The 22253-nt window shown below is 46.5% G+C and overlaps 1 protein-coding gene across 1 annotated transcript in view; it reads right to left on the bottom strand.

Moving 5' to 3' along the window:
- The window catches only part of NID2 (nidogen 2), a 67698-nt gene that overhangs the window by 7335 nt on the left and 38110 nt on the right, over positions 1 to 22253 (bottom strand). Inside the window, exons 9-15 of the mRNA XM_047079657.1 lie at positions 14649 to 14792; positions 13576 to 13704; positions 12528 to 12671; positions 5853 to 5972; positions 4810 to 5040; positions 872 to 1093; positions 94 to 263 (exon numbers count right to left, since the gene is read on the bottom strand). Of these exons, the coding sequence (XP_046935613.1) occupies positions 94 to 263; positions 872 to 1093; positions 4810 to 5040; positions 5853 to 5972; positions 12528 to 12671; positions 13576 to 13704; positions 14649 to 14792 (1160 nt within the window). The remainder of the gene's footprint in view (positions 1 to 93; positions 264 to 871; positions 1094 to 4809; positions 5041 to 5852; positions 5973 to 12527; positions 12672 to 13575; positions 13705 to 14648; positions 14793 to 22253) is intronic.

Genomic DNA, 22253 nt, shown 5'->3' with positions numbered 1-22253 from the left:
CAGAAATCCTACAGGACCTCCCTCTACCTCAGGCCCTGGCCCAGATCTGAACGCCCCGTACGGTCCCACCCCCACGGGAGAAATCCACTTTACATGCAGTGACAGCAGGGTCTTGGCCATGTCCTTCTGGAGCCTGGTACCATTGAGGGGCAAGTGACCGATCTGCTGGCCCTGGGCGTAGAGCAGGAAAGTGCCCACAGATGGAGGGGTCACATCAGGCCGGGGCAGGGGCCGGGCTGTGGGTGGCGCAACGGTGGGTATACCTGCCGTGGGAAGGAGGAGGGTATGAAGAATGGAGAGGAAAGAACACAAAGGTGGGTGGGGACAGGGGAAGAAGTTACTTTCCACATACCAGAACCTCCAAAAACATCAAAAGGTTTTTACCCTAGACAGATGTATTCCAGATGTTCCTTAAAAGAAATTCTAATTTCTAGGGGTTTTTTCCCCCCCAAGGATTATGTAAAACACTGCCAATTACTAGGGAGGAAGACAACAAAACACTTCCCTCAGAACAAAGCAAAAACTTTTTTTTTCTTTTTAAGGGCAAAAAAACAGTATTGTGTCCGATTTTCTTTGGGCCCCCAGGGTGACACGTGTCCCCTCTCACCCTGGGCTGGGGAGGAAGAACTGCTTGTTGAACTGAGTTCCAGATGTTCTAATTACAGAAACTGCTAATGACAAAACCAAACGTTAAATCCAAATAGGGATTTGGATCACAGACCAGCTGATAAATCAACACGGCATCTTAGCGACTTCTTTCACTGGACCTATGGGCCCCCCCTTTCCCCAGCTTCACTCACAGCTGGCAGTTTCCATACAGAAAGCCCTCAGAGTGGATGAGCGGGGTGAGGGCTGACCCCCGGGTGCTTACATGCAGGGGTGGTGCCTGGCTGGGAGCGGGTGCCCTGCACTTCTCTGCCATCTTTGTCCACGCACCAGCAGAAGTCACTCTTCCCGTGGCACTGCAGGGGGGTGAAGTGGCCCAGGTCATCGCACTGAGGCACATACTGATCGTCCCTGGGCGTGCCACCGTAGTGCTCCAGCAGGTTTTCCCTCCAGCGCTCGCAGACAGTCCGGGGCCTCCGGGTGGGCTCTGAGCAGATGGGGACAAAAAGCCTTTGATCGTGAGCCAAGGACAGAATGCAGCATGTGGCTGAAGATCCCCACACCTGGCCTCCCTCCTCCTAGTATCCGCCAACAAGGCCTCAGCCAAGCCCCTGGACGTTGGACCAGTCAAGTGCTCTAAGAAGCTCTCCACAGGCATCCGGAGAACGGAGAAAAGCTCCTGGGACAGGAGGATTTGTCACAAAGGCCAGCCACGTCAGCAGGGAGCAAGAGGAGGTTAAGATCAGGGGTGCAGGGCACACTCGGGCCCGGCCCATGGGGACACTTCCACCAGGGCCCAGGACCTCTGCTAACAGAGCCCTTGGTGGGGACCCTCCTCGGGGACTCAGGGGCCTACATGATACTTAAAGGCAGTATTTATTCTTTCCCACTTGGTTCAAGTTCCAGGCCTGCACCTGAGAGGACAATCTTGACACTGGCCACGCGTCTTACAAACTAGTCCTGACCTACTGCCTGCCCTACTTTGCCCTACTGCCAAACTATTCCTGCCTCCTATTCCTACCCTACTTATGTGGCCCTCAGCTCTGCTCACTGGAAAACTATATGGAGTAAGACTCACTGTAATTAGTAGGGTTGCGCATGGAGGACGTGGTGGCCAACAGCTCCATACTGACTGTTAGACGCTCCAGTTCCCGGAAGCCCTTTGGCTCAAAGCTGAACATTTCTCCCGGGCTCCTGCTTCCTGCCCATAGCTCTGCCCCTCCCTTGTCCAGCATCCTCCCCTCTGCTCGCCCTCCTGGCTCACCACCCGGCTTACACTCCTGTGAGCTCTTGCAGAGTAGCTTCTCTAGCTGCAGTTTTCTCCCTGCTTGCTTCCACAGGGCTGTCGCTCTGTCCCAAACGTGGCGGTTCTCTGCAGGGAGTCTGCTGCGGCCTTTGGAAGTAACTTGTACCCCCATCTATCAGAGGAGTATCTAAAGGAGCTCGTTAGAAGCTGCTGCTGCTTTAATTCCTGTAACTCGAAGCCTGTGGTCTGTGGAATCACACAGCCAAGTACCTACATGATACCACCACCTGGGTGTATGCCACTAATCTCAGAACAAAAACGGGGACCCTGCTTTCCACCATCAGCACTGCTGTCCCCTAGACTTTTTCCTATCAGTAAATAGCACCTCCATTTTCCATTGTGTGGGCCCAATCATCCCTGACTCCTTTCTGTCTCTTGCTCTCCACATCTGGTAGGTCAGAAAAAGGTCAGCTGTGCCTTCAAAATACATTCAGAAAATCTTCACTTCGCACTATATCCACCCCTGTCACCCTGGTCGGAGCCTCATGGTCTCCTGCTAGGATATTACAAAAACTTTCTCACTTGGTCCCTGGCTTCCACCCTCTTTCCCGCCCCCCAATGTAAACAGCCAGCAGCCAGAAGAGTCCCTTTAAAACGTCATTTCTGGGGCACCTGGATGGCTGAGTCAGTTGCGCGTCTGACTTCGGCTCAGGTCGTGATCTCATGGCTTGTGAGTTCGAGCCCCGCATTGGGCTCTGTGCTGACAGCTCCGAGCCTGGAGCCTGCTTCTCCCTCTCTCTGTGTCTCCCTCTCTCTCCGCCCCTCCTCCACTTGTGTTCTCTCTCTCTCCCTCACTCCGTCTCAAAAATAAACATTTTTTTAAAAAGCAAAAAAATACTTCGAACACAGTCATTTCATGTCACTCCTTTGGTCAAAACCTCCACTGGCCTCCAAGAACAAAGTTGGAAACGTTACAATTCGGTTCTAGTACCTACGATTCCTCCGGACAAGAGGGAGGATGGTTAACAAAATCCTCAGAGCTCAAACCCAACTAGCTCAACTCCAAGACTCACCAGGTCTGGTGGCAACAGATGCCCTTCAGGTGGCCTCTATAGTTCATAACCCTTGGGAAGCAGAGTTCTTTATAAGACACAATGGAGAAGGAGACTTCCTCACCCAAATGTGTCTCAAAGAATCTGGACAGGGAAAGGTCACTTCTTCAAACACTAACGAGCCACCTCAAGGTGGGATGCCCCGCAGAAGTTCCCAACACGGCTCCAGGTCCGCCCCGCAAACTCAGAGGGTGTGTTCTTAGCTCAGGGGACCACCTGATGAGGCACGGCTCTGTCTGGAATGGAGACACACGGCTCACTCAGCTTCTGGGAAGTGGGCACATCACTGATACGTGTGCATCCCTCTCATTCCTTACTATTTGAAGCTACTTCTTAATCCAACCACAGATTGATTTCTGGTTTCGGTTGGCAGGGTTTTAAATAGTTTGAAATCTTGGACACAGACTTTTTTCTCTCCCTTCAAGCCAACCCCATTATGCAGATGGGACTAGTCAGAAAAGGCAGCCAAGGCCAAACCAGTGCCAAGAGAGGAGCCTGGGCCACTGGGGGGAGAGTCTGCACAAGACAATGTGTCCCTCCCTTCAGTCATTAACTTCTCATTCTCTTGGCTCCCTTCTGAATCACGGTCCTTAAAACTAAATGCTTGTCTTAGTAAATAGAACTCTGAACCATTCCCTAAGGCAGGTCCCAACCATCTGATTTCTTTAAATCCCAGATGGAGTTAGAACCAAGACTTTTTAAAGGAGTGAAACAGGATTTTTCTTTCCTTTTTTTCCCCCTTGGACCTGTCAAATCTTTTCCTAAAAATAGGGACAAGAGGAACTAGGAATGTCACTGCGGAAACAAAGGTATACATCTAGATCAAACATTACCAATTTTTACCTGTGTGAATCTTAGAACTACTCATGTCCCGGCCATTGCGATATTGTTGACAGGATCAAAACTGGTGCTAATTCACCAGCTCTTCTTACTCTCACGTTAAAAGCCAAGATTTATCTTTTCCAGTAGTAAAAATAGCAAGCTCATGGCTATAGGAATTTTTGGCTAAAATGGAATCAGATCAATCCTACATTCTTCATAATAAAGTTCTTCTGTAGTTTTAAAAACGTGCTTTCCACTCTTAACAACTCAGCAAGGAATACAATCTGCCTTGGCAACCTGCGGCTGGCAGGACATGTGAGCACTTGATAGCCAGGCCCCACCCCCCCGGGGAGCACGGAGAGCCCTCAGATGGTTACAGACACGCTCACCATTAGCATCTCAGACCGCACGGGCTAACACAACAGGTCCCTGCATCTCTTCGGACAGTGGCTGGGGCAAGGGGGTTCCCCACTGATATGCCGGGCCTGCCTAGGGACAGCGGGGGTCATTAGCTTAGAGCAAACTAGTGGGATCCACCCACAGGTGTCTGCTTATTTTTCCTGTTAATACTAAACTGGCCTTCATACTGCTTCCTGAAATTCAGAAGGCAGAGTGTAGTGATATAAAGGAACATGTGCAGGCAGTTCTCTTTGGACAGAAGGCTGGTCTGGCAAGATCCGTTAGCTCCAAGGCCTCCCTAAGCTGCCGTAACAGGTCTCGGGCAGTGGCCTCAGCCTGACCTACACCATTCATCTCAACGTCCCGTCTTGTACCGGGCAAGTCTAAGGCTGGAGTCCAATGTGTAACAGTGATGTCAGTCTATGTCCCTGTCACCTGAATGTGTGCACAGGTGGGCACAGATCATCTGAGTGGTCCTAGGAGGAAGGAGGCTATGAAAGGACAGCAGTCAGCCCCGAGTCTGCACGGTCTGGGCAGGAGTTATAATCTGCCCCACAGGCTGCGCCATTCAGCTTCTCAAGCCCCGGGCCTAGGTCGGTACAAGCTCCTTCCTGCCTGGCTCACCTGCTGGTCCGCAGTGAGGTGGTGTGGAGCCGGGTGGAGTCCGGGTGCCGGGGACTTCGTGACCATTGGGGTCCACGCACCAGCAGAAGCCAGTGCTCCCGTGACACTGCAGTGGCAGGAAGTGGCCCTGCTCATCGCACTGGGGGATGTGCACCCGGGAGCCAGGATAGGTGTGCTGAGCGTGGGCACTGCGCTGCTGGCGTTCACAGGGTTTCAGTCCTGATGTGGGGTCTTCGGAGACCAGGGTGGAGGAGACGTACAAAGAAGGAATAAAAGACATTGCAACCCATCCACTTTTACCAGCTAACTTCAAAGTCTCTCGTCTGAGGTGATGTTCTTTGCTTATTTTTCCCTCCCTATACTTGGGAGACGGCATAACATGGGAAAAAAAATAGCCGGGCACTGAGATTGTGAACTCCTGGATTCTTATTTTAGTTCTGCCACTATCTACCTAATGTCTCCCTAATTCTCACAGTTCACCCTGTTAAGTCCTGAGCTGACCGTACCTACTGTAAAATCGCCCCTCCCTCAGCCCTAAGGGTAAAATGAAGAACCCGTAGCTTGTGTCCAAACATCCCAAGAGACTTGGGAGAAAACAAGTAAACCTCTGTTCATCCTCTCAAGTCCAGAGTCTAAGTCTGAGAAGCTCCAGGTCAATGGCAATCACTAGGTCACACAGTGCTGGCCAAGACCTCCTAGAGTGTCACCGCGGGGGCTTACTACCAGCTCACTAGGTGCATATGGCTCCTATTTAGTAAGCTTATCCCAGTCCTTCATCTAAATGACACTTACCAAGGCAAAGCAGATCATGATGGGAGTTGAACACAGCTGCCACTAGGTAGGACAATGGGTGGGGTCACACTCCTGGCCTCCCAGATTACTAATAACCAGGGACTTCTAAGTAAACTAGAAGGAGGGAACAGGAAGAAAATCTAGAGCCTAGAAAAGCCTTGGTCCCGATAAGAACAGGCTAAAGGCTGTAGAAAAAATACACTGAAGGAACCAGGAGTTTTCTGTGCCTCAGGCAGCCCTCAAGACCTTACCAGGTGCGCACTGAAATCCATCCCCATGATATCCAGGGAGGCATTGGCAGGAGAACGAGCCAGGGGTATTGTAGCAGGTGGCCGAGGGGTGACATCTGTTTTCCGAGCATTCATCAACATCTGCAGAGGCAGGAACAGGGATGGGGTGGGGGGGGGGCAGGGAGGAACAGCATGACTTCACTGCACCCAACTGGGGCTACTACGCGGCCCTAGTACATGTGGGTCAATGCCAAGGGGTCAACCTTAGAAGACCTCTGGGCATGAGCAGAAATATGCTGACAGCTAAAGGCGGGCTAAACATACAAAGTCGAGGGACACGTGAGCGAACCCATTAGACTAAGAATGTACAGTGTAGAAATCAAATGTGTGGTCACTTCCAGAAAAAAAAATATCCTGCGGTGTATTTCTAGAGTATCTTTCATCCACAGTGAATTCCAGGAAGTTATTACCTTTGAACTAGCCTTTGGGCTGTAAATCACTCACTTCCTTTCAGTACCACAGCAGTAAATACATGTAACAATGGTTTCGGTCTTGCCCTGTTGGCACCATGTCCCTATAACACCAATCTACAGATCCGGAGAAGCCCGGTGAGGCTCCAAATGCTTTTTCAACTAAGTCTGGAAGCACATCCAGTCTCCCGGAATCAGAGTCCTACCATCTACAATGCCCAAGGAATCAGAAATTTTCTCTACTTTCTACCTTTAGAAGAAATAGAAAAGCGTCAGAAAAATATTATCAGAAGTTTGGAACAACACATTCAAAAGAACATCTAAGGGCGCCTGGGTGGCTCAGTCAGTTAAGTGTCTGACTTCGGCTCAGGTCACGATCTCGCAGGTTGTGAGTTCGAGCCCCGTGTCGGGCTCTGTGCTGCCAGCTCAGAGCCTGGAACCTGCTTCAGATTCTGTGTCTCCCCCTCTCTCTGCCCCTCCCTGCTCACGCTCTGCCTCTGTCTCTCAATAATAAATAAACATTTAAAAAAAAATTTAAAAAGAACATCTAAATTTGTCAGGTTTATCAGTACAAACAGTTCAGGCCCTCCCACTCTCCACATGGTACTGTAAGGATTAAATTTCATATTTCTCAAAACTGCAACATCCTAGGGGTGTCTGGGTAGCTCAGTCGGTTCAGTGTCCAACTCTTGACTTCAGCTCAGGTCATGATCTTGCGGTTCCTGAGTCTGAGCCCGACATCAGGCTCCATGCTGTTGGTGTGGAGCCTGCTTGGGATTCTCTCTCCCTCCCTCTCTCTTCCCCTCCCCTGCTCTCTCTCTCAAAATAAACTTAAAAAAATTTTTTTAAGTTACAACATCCTAGAACCTTACATGCCAGCTTATAGTCCTTTTATTTACTGCAATCAGCATATGCAGACAATAGCAAGACAGTCCCCTTTCCCCCCAAAAAACCTATGAGAGTCAAACTATTAAAACCAATGGCTAGTGGTTGAGATAAGCTCTCTGCAGAGATAGGAAGTCTTCCAGAGTAAAAGGAGGATAAAGAGTGTAAGTCTGATCAAGGCTCCACTGAAAAGAAAGCCGTCACTTTCACGAAAACACCCAAAAAATGATTTAAAAAATGGATGAAAAAAGGTGGGTTGGGATGATCAATGTGAAACATAGAATAATGTGAGTCCCAGAAGTGAATTGCATCAATTTGCTGTAGCCCATGGCAGAGACACATAGAACCCAGGAAGCCCAAGAGCCACAGCGTGAATTTGACATGGATCAGCTGGGGACAGAGTTGGCCCCTCAGCCGGCCTCCCGTGCCCCAGGTGAAATCTCTTCTAGGGTTATGACTACCAGCCTTGCTATGACCATGTGCTCACTGAGCCACCCTCCCAGGTGCCGGTGAGCAGACATGTTCGTGGGAGAGGAATCTCTTATGTCGTAATTAGCGAATTCACATTCTGCTTATCCTCAGTCTTAAGGAAGTTTCGTCAACATACATTAGCTCCCCTAAGTCCAAAACCATCCTGAATGCTTTACAGAACGGAGTTTAATGCCACCCAGAGAGGCTCTGCCCAGATGAACTGGCCTCCCTAGTTACCTTCTTTCCACCTACAAAGGCAGGAAAGTACAAGGTTAGAAACAAACAAGGTTTTCTGGTTAGCTCCTCAGTCAACCAAAAAGAAACCAAACTAATCACAACAAAAACTCTATCTCCAATCTAATCAATAGGTTCTATATTGTCATATTTAATTATCTTTGAGTCTGGCCCTCAGTCTCTTGACAAGGACAACTCCAACACCTAGCTGGGCAAAGCCAGTGACCATCCAGTTCCTTGGGCCTGCAAGAGGCCATAAAACTGGCTGTAAAACCAAAGCTGTAAAACTGAACATCCAGCAGGAAATTAAATGCAGGAAATTGAAGCTATTCATAATACATATGCTAAAAGGACTTCTCATGCTAACAGGAACCCCAGGCAATGACAGGAAGCAGGAATTCCTGAGACACAGGGCCTATTTCTAGAACTCATGGATCAGTTTCTTGAGATTGTTTTTGAACTAAGGGAGAGGGGACTCCCCAGAGCTACCAGGTTCCTTATGTTCTTAAAGCCTACGACCTAAGAATTGTGATCAGACTGAAAGCCAGTCATCTTCCCACAGATACTAGAGTCAGGGGGAGGGACACTAATGGTTGTAAATGACCAGCAGGAGAAAGCCCTTGAAGGGACAGAAAGCATCACAAGTGAGGAGCCCCCGTCCCCTAGAAGCTGGAGGAGGTAAAGCTCCCTGAAACACAGTCCCCCATACCTCCTTGGAAGACCTCACACCATGACAGAAAATGAGTGCAGTCAGCCACTCCAGAGCCTGGGCTCAGAGCAGGCTATGGCTCCTCCCAAGGAGTGCTAACATTGAGGGGTGTGGGGGGAACTGGGGCTTTTGTGTAATGAAGGGGAGCTCTTCCCTCTATCACAGGATGTCAAGTGTCAGGACAGAAAGCATGGAACACTTTCAGCCCCTAGGGAAGGGAGAAACTCCTTGTTGCTACGCTCAGGCTGGGAGCTGCCATTTATGCCTAACAATCCCTGTCACGGGTCTTTAGGGGCTGTCAGAACACTGAGGTCAAGACGACAATGTTTGGGGCACAGAACTCCTTTGCCATTCAGGTAATGAAACACGGCTCAATGTCAGCACAATTCTCCATTCTATTCTGTTAAGCTGGTAAAACACCTGTATGGAACATTTGTTAAAACCCTCCATTTTGAATTCATGCTTTGGTGTTTCAATGCTTTCACTGCCGTAATTCTGAGCCCATACCCAAATCAGGCGAGGTCCCTTCAAAACAAACCCAACCACCGGATTACCAGATTCTAGCTACCCTTAACCCATCCCCCCCAACCCCCTTTGCTTTCAGACCATCCAGTGAAATTTCCAGACCCCAATAAAGGCTTCGGCCCACAAGTTCTAGCTCCCCACCTATTCGGTCAAGCACCTTGCTGGGTGTGCCCCTGTGTGGTATGTGGTGACCCTCTCTCTGGGACCCATGAGCATAATAAACTCCTTCCTTGCAAACCTTGTTCTCTTCTCCTGTGGCTTCACCAACTTTACCGTACCCTACTTAACATCTCTCTTTTTAGAACAGAAAACCAGAGACAGAATAACCTAAGTGCCTCTCCTCACGTCCCTCCTGAGCAGTGATGGTGCTGAGGGATGTCCCACCCGTAACTCAATCGCTTCTCCTGGAAAGGGCCCAACTCAAGACACACTGCTTCACCTGGCAAAGTTACCAAGATCTATGAGGACAAACATGCCTGAGAAATACTGGCTCATACCAACACAAGGTGGACATCAACCCTGAAACCGTTGCAATCGGGGTTGATTGAGGGAAGCTGGAAAAGATTGAACTCTACTTGGATAAAAGTAGTAACTGCTGGTGACTCAGACTAGACTGAGAACCCAAAGCCAAGTCCAGCCTCTCCAGGGAACCTGGTTTTTAACAAACTGGCTAGAGAAAAACCCACACGCCTTTTATTGCTAGTTTAATGGAGTAAAGAATAACATGCATGCTTCAAGAATGCGCACTTTCCACAAAACAGAGCTTCTATCTCTATTTTTCTCTATTTTGCTATTTTCTCTCTATGGCCACAGGTACACATGCACATTGTGGCATGTCTTTAAATATGTGCATGCATGTGCATACACCCACACACACGTATGTACTTATCCTGCAAATCACCTTCATGACTAGCCCAGTCGGATTTAGGCATGGCATAGGTCTTTAGGAAAAGGACTATTCATTCTCTTCTACTCCACAGTCTGAAAAGCTTGGAAGGCAACCCATGGTAATGGATTCTGGGAGACAGCCTCTAAGGACCCCCAAAGATCCCTACCTCCTAGCATTTGCAATCTTATGTAATCCCCTTCCCTTGAGTAACTTGCATCTAATCAATACACGAAAGCAATACTGAGGGGATGTCATTTTTGTGATTATAACTTCCAATTTGCTAAAAGACTTTCTGCCACCGGCTTTGATGAAGTAAGCTACCTTGTTGGAGGTCTGCGTGTCAAGAAGCTGAAGGTCATCTCCAGGCCACAGCTAACAAGGACCTGAGGCTCTCAGGCCTCAAGGAATTGAATCCTGCCAATAACCATGTGAGGATGTTTCCCCAGTTAGGCCTTTAGAGGAGACCCCAAGCCTACCAGACCCCTTGTTGCAGTTTTGTGAGGATCTTTTTAAGCAGAGGACCAAGCTAAGCCATTCCCAGGCCCTTGACCTATAGAAAATAAATGTGCATTGTTTTAAGCTACTGTATTTTGGGGGTAATTTGGTATGCAGCAATAGGTAACTAATACACTAAGGGAAGCAACTGATGGGTTTTAAGTTTGTGAGTTCCAGAGAAAATCCCAAATGCAGAGAAGCAAAGATTGAATAGGGACAATTAAAAATGGCAGAAATCAGCAAGAGGGCAGTAATAACAATGAATGGCATTACTCACAAGTTCCCAACATGGAAAAGTAACCAATTTTAACATGATCCCAAAGATAATCAAAGTTTTACAGGACAAAGAGAAGTTAAAAGAAGGAAGAGAGAATGATTCTATACGGGATTAGGGACTGAATGGTAAAGCTCCACAAGGGTGGACAAAACATTATTCCCGCATGAAGAACAGAACCATGAGGAGTTTGTGCACCTCACATCCTGACCCCCATACCTGTGGAGGCTACCCTCTGTGTGTCAAGAGTGTATCTATTACCGATGGAACTCTTGGGCTGGTCAAGTGGGAGAAGCATCTGTGAATTCCAACTCTACCTCATTCTCACTGGGAAGCAGTTGAGCTCTGTCTAAAACTGGGGATATTTTTAGTAGAGAAAAAAACAAAACAAACCAGGGCTGAACTGAGCCACGGCTTTGGGTCATTTCAGTATAAACTGTGTTTTTAAGAAAAGCATACAGCAGAACTTCTGTACAACAGAAGTGGAAACATGAAAGAGCCAGTTCAGACAATACCAAATGGCCCAGCACAACGAGGAAGGAGAGGACGGCTGTGCTGCCCTGACACGTGTTCTGTCCAGAACGGACGGCGTCAGTGGGCTCGTCCGGGAGCCTCTCCGCTGAGAGGGAAGGGAAGAGGAATCAGGAGCAGGAGGAGAAGCGAACATCTGGTAAGGAGGCGGGGCGGGCATGTTGTTTCATCTGCTGTGAAGCTCCCAGGGGTCACACGGCTGTTCTAGCACATCAGTGGTGGCCCAGCCAATGCGAGCAGCAGTCTGAAGGGAGGGGGAAACCCTGTGTTCCAGGTTTATAATCCCCACACAGACCCTTTTCCCACCATTCTCTCATTGCCGGTGTCTCATTTTACCCTAACTTTGTGCGCATTACTGACAGCATGAAATGGAGTTTCAATTCCATCATGTCACTGGATATATTTTGAAAACCTTTTGTGGATTATGTAGATTTCTTAAATAATCTCTATATTAAAAGTACTACTAATCCCAGTTTCATGAATATTTATACCCAGAGAATTATACCTAGTTCAGTAACAACCTCAAACATTATTATTATTTAACCGAGTTAAATTTTAACAGTTAGTCCTGCATTCCAGTTTAGTGATTTTATAAAATACTGTACCAAGTCTTAACCAGCTTAAATGTGGTTAGATTTCTGGGGGAAAAAAAAAGTTTTGGGTATTTATGTATGCATTACTATCCTCTTAAGACAGAGTTCTCTCTCTCCCCACCCCCTCCCCTTCTCTCCAGAGAGAGAGGTGAGAGGGAAAAAATGAGAAAGAATTGCATGTATGTTTAGAGATTACTTAAAATACCCCTTCAACCAGTATCATAAGCAACTCAAAGTTACGCACAACTGGAAGTGCTAGACTAAGTCACTGACCATAGATGGAAGGATGGAGACTTCCCAACAGGTGAATAGGCTTTCCCGAAGTTCCTCCAGCCTACGCCAGCTCTAAGGAACAGAAGGTTGGCTACAAGCTCGCAGTGGCTTCCTAGTGCTCCGGGAACATCCCCACCATATGCTCACCAATCTAATCCAAGGGAAAATACCCTTTGCTCTGCTTTTTGACTCAAAGGACAGCTTTTCTCTTGCTCTTTGGACAATTCCAAGGCTGTGTGAGTCAAGGAAGGGAGAAGTCCTTTTGAGAAAGGTTCTGGTTACGTGGGGATGTTGCATACAAGGCAACTTTCCAGAGTCACTGAGGCTGACGACCCGCAGGTACTCACCAGTACATTGGTGCCCGCTGCCAGTGTAACCAGGCAGGCAGGTGCAGCTGAACGTGCTGCCCCCATGGTAAATGCACCGGGCCTGGTCAGCAGGAGCACAGGAATGACTGCCATCCGCACAGGGGTTGGGAGGTGGGGCGATCACTGAAAAGAGAAGAAGGCAAGGACATCTGAGAGTTCAGACCTGCAGATGGGTGAGACTGCTCCTCCCAGTGTGATTCACACACCCATAGCATCAGGACATCTAGGGGCTTAGAAGGCATATAGGTTCTCAGGCCCTATCCCAGAGCCAGTTAATCAGAATCTGACTTTCAACAAGATCCCTGGATGGCTTGTATGCATATTAAAGTTTCAGAAGTGCTGGTCTGGGTTTGTGGTTAAAACTCTAGACATGAAGATCAGTCATTAAAATAGTGCTTGATAAAGTTTATAACTCACCAGAACTATACACACACACACACACACACACACACACACACACACACACACACACACAGTTTCTATGATCACTGCTACTCTTTCATCCCACTGGGTTAAAAAGTGTACTTTCTCTATCATCGTCTGGCTTTACCAATGGGATGAATTTGGGATCCTAGTTCCTGTGGATCCACTTTTAGGTCCAAAGGTTTCTTTTTCTTTTTTTTTTTTTTTACCCTTGAAAGAGTACATTTATTACAGATGGAGTTGTATAGCTGGCCCAGTGGGGCGAGCATCTTTGAATCATAAATCTGTTTCATTTAAATTTGAGAAATATTTTACTTCTGTCCAGAACCGGTGGTATTAGAGGTTCACAGTCTTGTTATATGATTGGGCCAGATACCAAGACACGCAGGAATCCCAACTGGGTGAACACCCTTCAATAACTCAACACCGAAAGGAAAGCAACATACAAACCCAGGGCTGAACTGGGCCATAGGGTTATTTCAGCGCAAAGTGTTTTCAGAAACCATATGGCAGAGCTTCTGTACGTTAGAGCGGAAACATTAATGAATCAAAGAGCAAGGTTCAGCACTATTTTGGCCAAAAAGAGAAATGGCTTAGCACTCACATATACAAGTGTGGTGGTCGTCTGCAAACTCATAACCACTCCGGCAGTCACAGCTGTAGCTGCCCGGCAAGTTGGTACACACAGAGTTGGGGCCACAGTGATGGAAGCCCGTTGCACATTCATTTACATCTAAGAAGAAATAACGACAGAAAAGCGCGGCTTAAATCAAGGGTTCCACAAGTGAAAGGTCTGAACACTCGATGTTTCCTCACTACTATGAAGCTTCAACAGGACAAATAAATTGTGGACTAAACAGAAGTCCAAAGGTAAGATTTCTAAGCATCAACCAGAATGCATGTTGCAGATTATAATATTTATCTGCAGTCAGTCAAGTATAAGTCCGAGGGAGAAATATTTCAATATTCTAAGCATTCTTTAGACTTTATTTAAAAAAAAACCACTCAACATTTAAAAGAAAAACACACTGGGGCGCCTGGGTGGCGCAGTCGGTTAAGCGTCCGACTTCAGCCAGGTCACGATCTCGCGGTCCATGAGTTCGAGCCCTGCGTCAGGCTCTGGGCTGATGGCTCAGAGCCTGGAGCCTGTTTCCGATTCTGTGTCTCCCTCTCTCTCTGCCCCTCCCCCGTTCATGCTCTGTCTCTCTCTGTCCCAAAAAAAATAAATAAACGTTGAAAAAAAAAATTTTAAAGAAAAACACACTAATGACTTTTCTTTTAGAAATGTAAAGAAATTTCTGTGGATTGGTGGATTGTGGGGATATAATAGGGGAAAAAAAACAATGTCTGAAACCTGAAGACAACCTGAAAACACATGTTTTAGTAAATATAAGAAAATACTTAATACAGGATTAAAATGACAAAACTTAAGAACTCAAAATATGCAGGAACTGCAACAGTTGTCTTCTTTCTCCAATCCCAGCCCCAAACACCCACGTCCAAACTATCCTCTCAAACCTAACCAGAATATGCTTCAGTTTTTAAATAACAGCATTTAGGTTAATAGCTGCTAAACTTGTCTTGTTGATCAGTGGAGATCATAAAAGCAGACGCACCTATCTTCTATAAACACAGGGCTGGAGGACCCCGTGAAAGAACACAGCGCATACAACTTACCCACACAACTCTGTCCATCTCCCTGGTACCCGGAGGCACACTTGCAGGTGTAGTCTACACCTGTCCCTGGATGGCACCGAGCTTTCGTGTCACATGTGTGGCTCCCATCGAAGCAAGGATTCACTGGGGTGGGGGTTGAGTCCACTGCATGAGCAGAGAGGGAATAAACCACACTAGCACAATCTGGTTGTTGTAAAGAGAATGGCACAGAAAGGAGATCAAAGACTCCATGGGGCCCAAAAATAAATTCAAAATGGATGAAAGACGTAAAGGTGAGACAGGAAATCATCAGAATCCTAGAGGAGAAAACGGCAACAACCTCTTTGACCTCGGCCACAGCAACTTCTTACTTGACATGTCTCTGAAGACAAGGGAAATAAAAGCAAAAATGAACTATTGGGACCTCATCAAGATAAAAAAACTGCACAGCAAAGGAAACAATCCACAAAACTAAAAGGCAACCAAAGGAATGTGAGAAGATATTTGCAAATGACTTATCGTATAAAGGTTAGTATCAAAATCTATAAAGAACTTACCAAACTCAACACCTGTAAAACAAATAATCCAGTGAAGAAATGGGCAGAAGACATGAATAGACAGTTTTCCAAAGAAGACATCCAGAAGGCTAACAGACACATGAGAAGATACTCAATATTGTTCATCATCAGGGAAATACAAATCAAAACCACATTGAAACACCACCTCACACTGGTCAGAGTGGCTAAAATTAACAACTCAGGAAACAAAGGATGTAGGTAAGGATGTCAAGAAAGGGGAACCCTCTTGTACTATTGGTGGGAATGCAAACCGGTGCGGCCACTCTGGGAAACAGTGTGGGGGTTCCTCAAAAAATTAAAAATAGAATTACCCTACAACCCAGCAATAGCACTACTAGGAATTTATCTAAAGGATACAGGAGTGATTTGTAGGGACACATTTACCCAATGTTTATAGCAGCACTATCAACAATGGCCAAATTAGGAAAAAGCCCCAACGTCCATCAACTGTTGAATGTATAAAGAAGATGTGATATATATATGTAATGGAATACAACTCAGAGATGAAAAAGAATGAAATCTTGCCATTTGCAACAACATGGATGGAACCGGAGGGTATTATGCTAAGTGAAATAAGTCAGTCAGAAAAAGATATCATGTGTTTTCACTCATGTGGAATTTGAGAAACTCAACAGAAGACCATAGGGGAAGGGATGGAAAAATAAGTTACAGAGAGGGAGGGAGGCAAACCATAAGAGACTCTTAAATACAGAGAACAAACTGAGGGTTGATGGGGGGGGTGGTTAGAGGGGTGGGGAAGATGGGAGATGGGCACTAAATGGGAGATGGGCACTGAAAAGGGCACTTATTGGGATGAGCACTGGGTGTTGTATGTAAGTGATGAATCAAGGGAATCTACTCCCAAAGCCAAGGCTACGCTGTATACACTGTATGTTAGCTAACTTGACAATAACTAAAAAAAAAAAAAAGAGACTCCATGGGACTGACTATATCCTCATCCGTTTGGGGGCCCACCAGGCGACCTTACTAAATTATTAATCCCCAAAACTGGGCTGGATTATCCAACCTACAGTTTTAAATTCCAGAATGGCTTCCTCTTCCCTACTCTACAGACACCTAACCTTTTATTACTTACATTAGGCTTGTGTCCAGGGAATAAAAACATCCAAAACATGACCAACTTTTATTTTAAAGTGCTTTCACTCTATCACCTCATGTGATTCTCCGAACTTTGTGAGGTTGGCTGTCATCCCCATTCCCTTTGCAGGTAAGTGAGTGACATTGGAAAAATTGCCCCAGCTCACAAAGCCAGGAAATGATACAGCAGGAATGCATACCCCCAATTTTTGTCCCTAAAGTGGGCAAGACCTCACTAAAATTCACCATTTTAGAAGTCAAAATTTCATTAATGGGAAATCTTGCTTTTATAAGATTTAGAAGACTAAAGAGGAATGATTTTTGCAGTATTTCCTCTTCAGGATTAACCTTGCCAGAGATCCATCCACCCACTGGGTAGTGAGAACTGTTAACATCTGAGATCTTCCCTAAAGTTTTATTTCTAGACAGAGTAGAGTAGTAATGCTTAGCGAGCACTTATTTGCCAGGCACTGTTCTAAACCCTTTACATATAGCATCCCTTTAAATCCTCATGAGTGCACTGTGAAGAAGACATTAATATCTTCATTTTTTACTACAGTATGGAGAGGCCAAGTAACCTGCCCAAGGTCATAAGACAAGGTGCATGGAGTGGGGACAAGAAGCCAGGCAGTCTGTGCTTTCCACCACTTGGCTACAGACACCACTGAAGGAACTTCATAAACTGGGCTCATCTAAGCCAAGGGCACAGAAGTGGTGTTGGAGAGAGCCCCAGACACAAGGAATCCATTAACTCTGGGCACTTTCGTTTACTTCTCTGATTCCTCAGGTGTAAAATGGGAATAAAGACAATGCTTAGATCTGCTAAAACTGAAGAAAATAAAGCAAACCTGACATAATGTACGTGGAAGGCAATTTCTCTCCCCACAGGCAGGCCCGCCCAGTCCCTAGTGACTCTGTTCCCCCCTTTTCTTCCTCAGTGGGGCCACTACTCTCAACATGCTTTCAGCTTTATGTCTCAGTTCCTAGAATTAATTCTAATCTTAGATCCAAAAGATTTCAAGAGCTTTATCCAAACCTCCCAGGCTTTACATCAAGCCATCCCTGCTACCGAGAGGGCTTCGTCTAAGTCATAACTGGAGCTGCTGCCTTGGACTTCTGCCTGTGCCTGGTCCCTGTCTTGACAGCCAGCTCGGTACACCCCAAGTTCTGCCCGGATCACGACAGCTCCCACTGCTCCAGGGACCAGAACCTTGGCATTGGTGGATACACTGGCAACACCACCTACTTGAACTTTCTGGCACCACCTCCCCCTAGATTCCCTCTCATTTCTCTCTGGCTCACCCACATCTCCCACCCTCCTTACCTCAGGTGGGTGGGCCTTGCCCAAAGTAACTCCTAGTCTAGACTCAAGGTGACACTTGCTGCCATCACCTGCCTCAGACTGGACCCCCTTGCAGTCCTTCAGGACATCCAGCTACCTCCCCAGGGCTTGCCCACTGTCCATGCTGACTCTTCCAGTTTTCTCAGCCTGGTAGGAGCAGGGATGCCTTGGCTGAGTCTCTGAAAGGACCCGCTGCCTTCTGGTCAATTCCCCGTATCACTTTATAAGAAACACCACTCTGTGTTCTTACAACGCAATATTCTTAGTCCCAAATTATGGCCAAGCAAGTAAATAAAGGAGGGCCATGGGTTTATCCTTGGTCTGCCTCAGTGATGTTGGCTGGTGTATGTTACAGAATCTTTGCCAAGAAAAAAAGGACCAACAAATGGCTCCAGCACTTTTTAAACCTGATGAACTTAAGTCTGTCAGCGTGCGTCTAGCTCCGCAAATCAAGCAAGATACCCTTGGGCGTCCCTCGTTCTTCCCTCTGGATCTCTTGGTGAATGGGATGGAAGCAGAACGCTGGGGTTATAGGGTAGTACAGACCAAGTTCCTGAGACAGTCCACAGCATGGTTATGGTTAAGAGAAGGGTCACATCCTCGCTGAAAGCTGAGAGCAAGGCAATTCCTTCTCATTTCTCCATTTTAGGAGAAGATGCTGTATAACGTGCGTGGTCTACCCAGCCAAAGGGGGAAGCGAGCTCTGAAATGTTTTAATTTAGAAATACCAATGCTTACCCTTCTCGTTCAGTACTTTCCAGCATCAAATTTGCACTGTGGCACATTCTGGTAAAGATCAGTGAGAATGCATAGACATCAAGAGCTCACCGCCCTGCTAGGCATGAAACAAAACAAAACAAAAAACAACACAGTGCAAAAGCTGACTTGCAAACTTGGACGGGAAACACTGGCCTACCTGAAACCGAGGGGGCAAAATGTCCATAGTTACGTGACACTGATTTAAAATATACTACACTGACAGGACGGGCTATGTAATTCACAGAGCTCAGTGCAAAATGAAAGCATGGGGCCCTGTTCACAAATTAAGAGTTTCAACAGCCGCAGAGCTCTCAAACCAAGTGTAGAGCCCTTCTGAGCACAGGCCCTGCTCACTGAACTTGGTTTCCAAAAACACGGCTTTAAAAATACATTTCTAAAACCATTTGGCTACTCACTCTCCACGGCTTGTTAGCTTTCTCCTATTATAGCAAGAACAACACTATCTTCCTTACCATGTATTCTATTTCGCCCCCACCCTTTTAAACGGCTTGACTCTCTGACAGGGGATCTGGAACTAATTTACTCATTTAATCAAGAGGAGAAGAGCAGTTTTCCATCAAGGAACAGTCCGTTCCGCTTCGCTGCATGGCCCTCTGCCCAGTCTCCTCGACCCGCCAGAAGGAGCCCTGAGGTGGGCACAAGGGCAGGAGGCCCAGCGGCGTCCTGCTCAAGGACCCCACGAAGGACAGCCAACCCAGACCTGAAGCTCAAACACTTGGAGGGTGGTTGGGGGCTGCAGCTGGGAAGTGGGCCAGGCCCCAGGCTCTGACCGCTCACTGGGAAGACTGGACGACAGTACCTCCCGAGCCCTGGGAAGCCACAAGTGCCCACATTAGATGGGGCAGCTGAGGGGTGTCCCAGACATTCCAAACAGATCATCAGTCCCTCCAGAGAAACGGAACACTTGAGAGGATACTGTTGTGTACTGCGGGGTGGAGGGGGGGGGGTGGGGGGGTGGGGAAGGTTTTGTCATTTGTTCCTTTGTTGTTTTCTCTCCCCCCCACCCCATTTTTCTCCTATTCAGGGAGTATAAACAACAGTATTGCAGTTTTCCCCAGGGGTGGGTGAAACGGGGTGCAAACACACAGGGTTAAAACACACACGCCCTCTTGAAATTTGGCCCAAATTATGAGGCAGTCCTGAGGCCAGCGGAGTCCATGTGGAAAAGCAGCGCCGGGCAAGGTTACGAGACCGGCTCTAGAGCTGGGGCCCAGGATTGGGTCCCAGCTGGACACGTTTTAGTTGTGACGGAGCAAGTTACTTCATGTCTATACCTCAGTCTCTGTAAAACGGGGGATGATGATCCCCCTGTTGGGCAGGGGGTTTTGTAGGACTGAGTTCATTTCTGAAAGTACTTATGACAGTGCTTAGAGCCAAGTAAACCGTCCTTTGCTATTATATTGGACTGGCATGGAAGGGAAAATCACATAAAGTTCTAAAGACAAATGAGCAACTTGGTACCTGTCAGTTTGCCGGCATTCTTTTTGTTACTCTCATCTGGTGTGCCTCCGGGAAAAACACACCCAGAGATTTATCTTTTCACTACGTAATTCTAGAATCTGAGCGGGATTCCACGGCCTGGGAGGCTCTTCGCTAATCACTGTTCTTACAGACCAGACACCGACACCCAGCAAAGTGAAGGGTGTTTTCCTCAGCTGTTTGTGTTCAACTCTTTTCTTGAGAAATAGGCAATCATCTTTTCCCTTGTGGGATGTCCATCTCTCTAAAGTCAACTGACGTTTTCATGCTATTAAAAAAATCTTTGCGTTCCCAATGCCTGTACTCCCAAGCACGTTTCCTAAAACCAAACCACCCACACAGCCACACCAACAAACTCAGGATTCTCATTTCAAGTCACCTCCGCATCCTCGAAGAGTCCAGCCCTCCTGCCTTCATCTCGTTATCGTATTGCTGAAGTGATGCTCATGAGCCTGAGGAGGCTTACGGAGCCCTCCTCTCCATTGCTGAGTCACAGAATCACCTCTGGAGGGGAGTCTGGCCTCAACAGTATCGATACAGAGCAAAACACGGGAGACCCTCTCTTTACTCCTTAGGTACGCCTTGCATTCTAGGGGAAAACACTAGCTATTGGCTTTCACAACTAAAATGTCCCTTTCATCTGACAATTTCCTATCTGTTAGGGTTCCTGGACTTTGCAGGTTCGCCCTCTGGCTCACCAAAAAAAAAAAATTTTTTTTAATCGACAGACTTTTTTTTTTTTTAAAGAACAGTTTTAGGTTTACAGAAAAATTGAGCAGAAAGTAAAGGTTTCATAGCGCCCCCCCCAATATGCAGTTCATGAACTTCTTATATTAGTGTGATACAGTCATTGTAACGATAAGCCAATACTGATATTATTACCTAAAGTCTACAGTTTATTAGGGCTTACTCTTTGTGTCATGCAGTTCTATAGGTTTGGGCAAATGTATAATGACATGTATTCACCATCATAGAAGCATACAGAGTAGTAGTTCCACTGCCCTAAAAACCCCCTGTGCTCTCCCTAGTCACCTCCCCCTGAACTCCTGGCAACCACTGACTTTTATTCTCTATAGTTTCATTTTTCCTAGACTGTTACATGCAGTTGACCCTTGAACAATTTCCTGATCCCCTGCAGAGCTGAAAAATCTGCATATAACTTTTGACTCCCCCAAAGCTAACAGCTTACTGTTGACCAAAAGCCTTACCAATAAGGAAATATCTGATACATATTTTATATATTATATACTGTACTCTTAATAATAAATTTAAGCCAGAGAAAAGAAAAAATTAAGAAAATTCTAAGAGAGCACCAAAAACAAGAAGATACCTAGGAATAAACCTAACCAAAGAGGTAAAAGATCTGTACTCCAGGGGCACCTGGGTGGCGCAGTCGGTTAAGCGTCCGACTTCAGCCAGGTCACAATCTCGCGGTCCGTGAGTTCGAGCCCCGCGTCGGGCTCTGGGCTGATGGCTCAGAGCCTGGAGCCTGTTTCCGATTCTGTGTCTCCCTCTCTCTCTGCCTCTCGCCCATTCATGCTCTGTCTCTCTCTGTCCCAAAAATAAATAAACGTTGAAAAAAAAAATTTTTTTTAAATAAAAAAAAATAAAAAAATAAAAAAAGATCTGTACTCCAAAAACTATAGAACACTTATGAAAGAAACTGAAGAGTACACAAAGCAATGGAAAAACATTCCATGCTCATGGACTGGAAGCACAAACATTGTTAAAATGTCTATACTACCCAAAGCAACCCACACATTTAATGCGATCCTTATAAAAATACTAATAGCATTTTTTACAGAGCTAGAACAAACAATCCTAAAATTTGCATGGAACCACAAAAGACCCCAGATAGCCAAAGCAATCCTAAAAAAGAAAAAAAAAAGCTGGAGGCATCACAAACCCAGATTTCAAGCTGCTTTACAAAGTTGTAGTCATCAAGACAGTATGATACTGGCACAAAAACAGACACATAGGTCAATGGAACAGAACAGAAAGCCCAGAAATGGACATGAACTATATGGTCAGCTAATCTTCAACAAAGCAAGAAAGAATATCCAATGGAAAAAAGACAGTCTCTTCAACAAATGGTGTTGGGAAAACTGGATGGCAACATGAAGAATGAAATTAGACCACTTTCTTACACCATACACAAAAATAAATTCAACATGGATTAAAGGCCTAAATGTGAGACAGGAAACCATCAAAATCCTAGAGGAGAACACAGGCAGCAACCTCTTTGACCTCGGCCAGAGCAACTTCTTACTAGACACGTTTCTGGAGGCAGGGAAACAAAAGCAAATATGAACTATGGAACTTCATCAAGATAAAATGCTTCTTCACAGT

Source organism: Lynx rufus, unplaced genomic scaffold, assembly GCF_022079265.1.
Source record: "Lynx rufus isolate CCGP_SWC_20201006 ecotype Redwood Valley unplaced genomic scaffold, mLynRuf1.p SCAF_17, whole genome shotgun sequence".
Classification (NCBI taxonomy): domain Eukaryota; kingdom Metazoa; phylum Chordata; class Mammalia; order Carnivora; family Felidae; genus Lynx; species Lynx rufus.
The sequence above is the reverse complement of the archived record's forward strand: the minus strand, read 5'-3'. Positions and strand labels throughout refer to the sequence as shown.